Here is a 7929-nt window from a genome sequence, read left to right as displayed (position 1 = left end):
GGTCCAAGTTCAAACCGCGGATAAATGAGCTTCACATTTCTCATTTCAGCAATGTAACTGACACGAAAACGGATCGTGAAACAGCGCACAAATTTATGGTCTACTAGTACATGAAGAGATAAGTTAACAACAGAAAACGACTTTCCCGCGTCGCACCCTGGCTTTGCATACAACGCGATTAATGAGAACAAATAAAGTAGACTTTTCAAATGATACTTCAAGAAGCTTTTGTAACAAGCAACTGGGTGACTAAACAAAGAATTTTCAGATTTTTATTGCTTCCAGAAAGATAGCCTGGGGTGAAAGTGGAAGTGACAATAAAATGTTTTGAGCAGAGTCAGTTTGCTTGAGGACGTACAGCAGTTGTGAGTAAATGTTTTTGCCCTTTCTATTTTTTGTGTGTTTATTTTATCCTTCAGCGTCTTGATTGCTTGGCAAAGGGTAAGCAATGTCGGCCACTAAAAGCATTTTTCGTCTTGACAGGTAATTACACTAGAATTACAAAAGAGAAAACATAAGATTTGTTTAACAAAGGCATAACATCTTGCGTGCCAACTAAGGCGACCTCGTTGCCACTGGCCACACATTTCATGCAGTTTGCAAACTAAAGTTCGTGATGCCTAGAGTCAAGTTTGGAAATTAATTCTTATTAAAAAGAAAAGCTCACGCTAGTTCTCGTGATGAGCCAAGCCGTGTACAGAAGTCACGAATACTTACGTATAACCGAGCGATATATGAACACGCAACTCAAACTCGTTAATTGATATTGGCATCGCTTGGTTTGATGAAGTCTTAATATAATAAGCATGTTGATATAAATTTGATATTCTCAACGTCTAGGAAGTCCATTAAATCGCGTATTTTCACATGCTAGTTATCGTTTGGAGCACTCAACACAAACATCTTTATACAATATCACCATAAATTAAATTGTGAAAACTGTTCGTCAAAATATCGTTTTGCTTTAATCTAAAACCCCCACCGTCTCGCCGCATAATTACTCGTCTTGTAGTCATAATTAAGAGACTGGAACACGTGCGAGAATAAAGAGAATTGTCACCAGGAGAATACGGTATCATGGAATCAATCAGAGGATTTAGATGAACAATATATTTTTTCATTCAGGTTTGAAACGCGCCAATTTCCAACGCTTTCTGGCGTCGAGCTGGCCAAAGTTGCCTAAGGAGAAGATGTGACTTTAACTAAATTGATGCGTCGAACTGCGCATAAACAAACTTTTCTTTCAGTTTCCCTTCCATCTGGCTCCTCTCAAGAGAAATAAAAAGCTTTATGAGTCGGAACCAATGACAACAAAGAGTGTTAAAAGTGCTGGGTATCCATGAAAGTGAAAATGAATCCTTGATCTGAAGGAAGTCGGTTCATTTATTGTTTCTGGAACTTTGGACTCTGCTCTTACAGTCTTGCGCAGTGCGAGTTTTCAGATAAATCCTTCTGAGGAGTAACTTTCTGTGATTCTATTTGTTTTTCGATGTATTAAGAAAGCAAAACTGGTATCGACTTTTGACGCTCCTAGCATATTAAAAAAAAAAAAAACGCGAGATTTTAAGTTTGTTGTTTTAGGACGTTTTCAACTCACAGCAAGGCGGTTTATTATCTCCTGGGGCGTCCTTGATTCCCGGCTTCGCTTGTTTCAGCTGATTTTAAACTTTGTTATGATTGCGCATCACAAAAGTCAAAGAAGCAAGGCTTGCGGGCAACAGTGATTACAATATAAGGATTGAAGAAGAGACGCTAGAGCTCGATAGATTACAGGATTAATAACAATCAAATGTAAGCTCCAAAACTAGGGCGCGGTTTTTTGCGTCACAGAACGAACATGAAATGGAATTCTGGTTTACTGAGATGAGAATACCTTATAGAGGTGCGCAATTTGATACACCCGATTTTCAGTCGACATTATTTAAATAAAAGAGAGAAATCGCGGTAAGCGATAAACTTTTTATGGTGTTACTGAAAAGATGAAGTTTCTAGCGATTCTTCGTGTCGCTTTGCTACAAATTACTTGCTTGCGCAAGCCTTTGCGCAACACCACTCTATTATAAACCAAACTGATTGAAATATGAATGCATTTTAGTTTTCCTTTCAATGCAACTAAAAAGAAGCAAAGCTAAACATTGCGCAAGTAAAAGTTGCATACGCGAAAGCGTAAACAATGCGATGAACAAAAACGGAGTTTAAATAATTTCCACATCTAAAACTGTTTTGGGAAAAATTGTCAAAAGTGACAGCTGTGATTTTCAAATTGTTCCGACAAATGATTCCTTCAAATGAATATTCGACGGCATGAAAACTGTTGTGCCGCTATTTTGCTAACCAACAAATATCAAAAGATAATATCAACCCGCTTGGCTCTCACGCTCGGCAATTTATCTTAAACATCTTAAACATCTTGTTAAATTTACTGCACTCAGTACACTTTATCTAAAATACGCCAGTCGAGCCTGTTTATAGGAACCGTTTTATCCCTCGTACCTGCTTGAAAGTTTCTGCGCTGTTTCATTACGTTACAAAGTCGAACTGTTAAAGTTAATGTACTTTTATGCTGTCTATTCGCTGTAATAAACTGTCAACTTCGATACATCTTGTCAAAATACTACTTGTTCATGTTGCTAGGAACGAATTTGATTTGCTATGGCGCAGCGGTTTTCCAACACTTGTGCTTCCAAACAATAATGGTAATTGTTCCCTTGGTAAAATGCTCTCTGCATTAGCGCACATGAGTAAACGCAATCGAAAACAAGTCCATACTTTTTTAAGCCTGTTTATTTCCAAGGCACTAAGGTTTCTCTACAAAAGTGTTCGTGTACAAGTTTACATGGAGGATTTAACCTATACAATGTGGCGTTGAAAATATTTCTACATTACTATCTCGGGAACAAGAAATGTTTCCTTGGATCGAATGATGTTTACATCTACAGTTTGTGTTAAATGTCTTTGTACAAATGAAGAAAACTTCTTTTAGAAATTCTCAAAGCAGCGGACTACATACCTAACTAACGTATGTTTGAGCAAAACGAAAGTACATTACGCTTGTAAAAAATGTTGACGCGAAGTGCGTATGTTTGGTTCTGAAATGAAAAATGCTGTCAGCCATTGGGCAAACAGAATTAGATTCTTTTTTGGCACTGAATTACTTTCAAAATGAACGAATGCTGTAATATTTTTGTTTTATATTCATTTTCGATTTTATACGAAAAGCATTGGCGACAAGCCCAAGTTTACGCGAAGATTGACTTCTTCAAATTTCTTTTCGATTTGACGCACAAATTTGCGCGGCAAAATAAACATCGCTTTAAGCAAAGCACTGAGTTATAAAACTAAAAAGAAAAAAATACATATTGATCCAATAAAGTGGAATTTCAAAAGTGGCCTAGCGAGGGAAGCTTTCGGGGTGGCATGATCTTGGTTTATAATCTTTGATTAAGGTTGTCTGGTTGCCAACAAACAAAGATACAATACTGGATTGCGCTCATCTTAATAATTAAACTTGTCAGGTTTACTATTAGTCAATGAAAAATATTCGAAAGTAATAAATTGCGAATTAATCTGGGAATTAACTTATGGTATACGTTTTAATCACGACCATAATATTAATGTAAAAAATCTTAATTTTATGTTGAGAATATATTGCTTATTAATATCAAAACACTAGCTATACATTCTAGCAAAGCTGTTATTTCACATATGCATTACAGGGTAACCCTGCCGTAAGCACTCAAGTCGCTCTAGGAGTATTAGCCGCCTTTGGCGTTCTAATTCCTTGTCTGCTAACAACCGTTCCTCTTCTAAGTACAACTGATGCACGTATTCGCGCGCTTTTTTCAGTATTAGAACTTTCGATGCGCGGTCGTTATCTTCCAGTTCTGGTATACTGTCTCTAAGAAACTGGAAACGGCATTTTAAATCCTCTCTCCGTTGCCTTTCTAAAACGTTGTGCGTTGCACGGCTTGTCTCGTTGTCTTCGGAATCCCCATCGCCTTCCATCGGAGGCGAATCCTGGCGACTTGATCTTCTTGACTTGCGGGGTTTTTTGGACGCTGCGCAGTCGAATCGTTGAGGGACAAACTCTTCGCTCGGGGGTCGGGCTAGTCTCATCGCTGGATTTTCCACTGAAAAAAAAAAAGAAAAGAAACATGGAGCGGAATCAGTTAAAGACGCCACACTACTCTGCGCAACCTAATAATGAAATTTGCAAATTCGAATAATTAACCTATTCCTGATCGGTTAAAATGTTCGCTGAGTTTTTGTATCTATGGCCGGGGGCAAACCTTTTCTCTTAGATTTACAGCAAACAACAGATCTCGATACTTCTTGAGTAATTAATAGCGGGATGGCAGATATTTGTTGATAGTGAATCAAAGGTGATTCTTTTCAACTGCTTGAACCAATTGTTCGAAGCGTTTCTGTTTTCGAAATAAAAAAATAAGATTTAATTAGCCCAGGACGTCTTGTCATAGGAGGGATTGTATGTTCTATTTGACAAAAAGAAAACTATCGGACGGTTAAAAACACCAATCTAGATTCAAGCTTTTGTAAAATTATCTTCTAACGCCAAATCACTTGAAATAGTCTCATGTGATTTGTGGCCATTTGCCCAAAGTTTACCAAAAAACGCGCCAAGTGTGAAGTGAAAATCTGCAAGAACTTATAAACAAAGCCTGTAGCAATAAAAAATTCGTCTTTGAAACTACCGAGCGTGCATTTTAAACACTCCATTAATGAGAAGGATCACCGGTCAACATTTACTCTGTTATTCAGGCTGTTTAGCGCAGACAAACTCGATTAATCTATGGTTGCATAGCGAGGGACGTGAAACTCGTCAAAGGAAATGCTGTCGCGCGCCTTCAGTCAAAAACAAATTTCACTGATTCACAAGTGACAAAGGCAAACTAAATTATCCTATTATACGCGATTGTAAAACCAAACCAAACTAAGTTTAAAGAGTCACTAAAGTCAATGAAACTACTCTCATGGGCTGTTTAGGCAAGCTGATTTAGAATTCGAAAGTGAAATTGTATGGTCGAAAAAAATTGCCAGACGGACTTTGACTCCCACACCTCGAAGTTAATAATTTCGATATCTAATTGAAATAAGTGCGATATTCACCTGGGTAATGTGGCTGCCATCTATCCACTTGTTGCTGGGCGAGTGTGGGATCTTGGTTTGTGACCGCGGCAACAAAAGGAGGCAAATCGCGTAGCATTCGGTGATCGGTCGCCGTTTCAGCGCTAGGTTCGTTTACACACGCCGCCGAAAGCACAACTCGATTGCCTTGAAACCTCTGCGACTCGACACGATCAAAATCACTCTCGCCAGCCGGCCAAATGTACTCGTCATCTATCGTGCTACACGTCAATCGCTCCATTTCAGCGTCGCTGAGCACCAGAGGTAGATCCGAGGAGAGGTCCTCAGGCTCTGGTACTACTTGTAGGCCGTTTCTCCTCGATGGAATGACGAAGTTCCGTTTAGAGCCGGCTTGGGGCAGATAGTTCTCCGGAGAGTATGGCGGTGTCGGGAGGGCAAACTTTTTCCAGAAATCATCGTTTGGGATCGTTGGGTTGTACAGTTCTTCCGTGAGGCTTTCAACGATCAGATCTTGGGGCGCCGAGGAGTCCATGGGTTGGGGCCCTCGCAGTCTTTCGTCGAAAAACATGTCGTAACACAGTCTGTTATTAGAAAAAAAACGTACAGGTTATTAGCAAGAACACGACCACCATTCAAAGTACACATTTCCTTTTTTGCGCTTAGAAATCTGCACGCTTGACTGTTTACTCAGTCTTACGTACCAAGCTATTGGACGGGTGAGCGAGATTTGTGGCGAGAAAAAAAGAAATCTGCTTTCAAACCGACCAGCCGCTTTTCACGTTAAGCTTCAAATGAATGAGTGAATGAATGAATGGACTGATCATATCACAAAAGGCAAATTTGCATAAAGTCATCAAAAATACGGCTGAGCCACAGGCGTGTGCTACGCGCGAGAGATTCGAATTTGACGTCAGTCGCAAGGCGGTTGCTTTGCTTTCCTCTTGTGCACTGAGCTGTGAACTTTTCGGCGAGGATTTAACAAACAAGACTTGCAGCTTACAGGTTTTCAAGTCACCCTTGCTGAAATAAAGGACATGGACGATTTAGGCAAAATTGAATATTCATGTTTTGTAAGGGTTCTTCACAAGCAAGCGACCCGTAGTAATGACTCGGGACCTGCTTTGCCTTTTGTTCCATCAAAAAAACATTTATATACGGCACCAAAAAATAACCAGTATCTTTCGCAAATGATATTTTTGAGAACCCCATACTATAAAGGGCAGAAAACAATAAAATTCCTCAAGAAGCAGGAATTGTTGAGGTCGAAGGCCAGCCGTTGGGCGTGCTTATACGTGCGCGCCAGGAAACGGAACACAAAGTCGCTGGTGTAAAGGAATTTCGTAATTTCTTCGAAAGAAACAAAAAAGCATTGAAATGCAAGGCAGAGAATATGGAAAATAGCAGGTAGTTTGTGCAATTCCTACAGCTGTTTTCAAATCGAAGTGATTACCCATGATTCAACACAAATCGAGACTCGACAGCTGAAATTCTTAATTTAAGAGTTTTTCGCTCTTTGAAAAAGGTTGCGCTCTCAGTTTCTCGTGGTAAAGCTTACTAAACTGACGCGGAATTTTACACCACATGGAACGGTCGAGTCGTACGCTGCGCTTAAAGAAAACAATCTCACACTGCGTGATTTGCTTGTTCCTGTGCTTTAAAGATGTACGAATTTTATGATTAAAGACAAATTCGGCCTGAACAGTTCTAATAACTCGAAGCTCTGTGTGAAAGTTTCTCACAAAAAAAATACAGGTTTGAATCGGTAGGTGTCACAAATTCTGACCACGGATTCCGACGCGCACAAAAGAAATAGTGAAACTATTGATCTGAAAACAAGAAACACAAGAACTAATACCGATACTCACAATGTACTAGTAGCGGCAAACATTCTGCAAACGTCGGCTTCTTCGGGATTTAACTCCAAGGTGGGTGACACTAATTCTGAAGGTGATGATTGAAACGCGCACGATGTACAGTGTAATAATGATCGAGACGCGTGCCCTACAAACGAGCTCTTGAGCGATATCAGCCTATCTAGAGACTCTGCGCCGGCTTGAGTGAGTATGCTGCCAGCCTGCTTGCATATGAATAGGATTAACACAAGAGGTTACGACAACAATTGAAACTGCCAAAAATACATCACGACACACCCAGACGGGCAAAGAGAGCAGCTAAAATGATCGGGGCAATGAGCGTAAATTTAAACAGCATAGAAACAGCTGAATTTCTGCTTCAACACGCCCAGGTCATATTTTCTTGGGCTGTTTTTCGAGGGCCTTTCTCGTTGCGCTCTGTGCGCCCTGATGCTTTTTGCGTGCCTATGGACTTCAGCCCGTAGTCGCTGTTTGCACAAGTGATAAAATAACCTCCTTTAACAATCATAAAGGCCCGCTGCTGTCATGCCTCGTATGACACAATATTTGCAGAACTTCCATTAATTTTGAAGATTTGGTAACTTTTTAGGGGGGTGTTAAGTGCTGCTCGTGTGCCAATGAGATACCGGCGCGTGCCCTGTTAATTAGTCTACTAATGATTATAATATCAAAGTGATTGGAGTTGGCGGCACGCGCAGAAAGATACCTTATATTACGCACTACATTTCCCGCCAAAACAACACGTTTGGTCGAAAATGGTAGTGTGGGTTTCCAGGGGCGCGAAAAAGTATTTTTCGCTTATGTTTTTCGACTTCTCGTTGTTCTTTAAGCAAATAGACGCTTGTAATCTTGCGTAAACAGCACAAAGAAAAACAACAATCACGCTTAGGGCATTAGCATTACGACAACAAACGGAGTCCCTCTTCAAAGGTCAGAGCGCAATCTTTTG

The 7929-nt window shown here is 40.1% G+C and overlaps 1 protein-coding gene across 3 annotated transcripts in view; it reads right to left on the bottom strand.

Moving 5' to 3' along the window:
* Window positions 1–2766: 2766 nt before the first annotated feature.
* The window catches only part of LOC146484677 (uncharacterized), a 75302-nt gene continuing 70139 nt past the window's right edge, over window positions 2767–7929 (bottom strand). The window contains exons 1-3 of one of the 3 annotated variants that reach the window (XM_085104784.1): window positions 6972–7374; window positions 5128–5687; window positions 2767–4130 (exon numbers count right to left, since the gene is read on the bottom strand). In XM_085104784.1, the coding sequence (XP_084960910.1) occupies window positions 3700–4130; window positions 5128–5687; window positions 6972–6994 (1014 nt within the window). In that variant the 5' untranslated portion in view covers window positions 6995–7374 and the 3' untranslated portion in view covers window positions 2767–3699. Of the gene's footprint in view, window positions 4131–5127; window positions 5688–5807; window positions 6597–6971; window positions 7375–7929 lie in introns of those variants that run through there. The other 2 variants (XM_085104785.1, XM_085104786.1) reach the window with 2 other exon arrangements.

The sequence above is a fragment of the Pavona decussata genome, unplaced genomic scaffold (genome assembly GCF_977016875.1).
Source record: "Pavona decussata unplaced genomic scaffold, jaPavDecu1.1 SCAFFOLD_32, whole genome shotgun sequence".
NCBI classification, from domain to species: Eukaryota; Metazoa; Cnidaria; class Anthozoa; order Scleractinia; family Agariciidae; genus Pavona; species Pavona decussata.
Note: the sequence above shows the minus strand (reverse complement) of the source record. Positions and strands in the feature narration are given on the sequence as shown.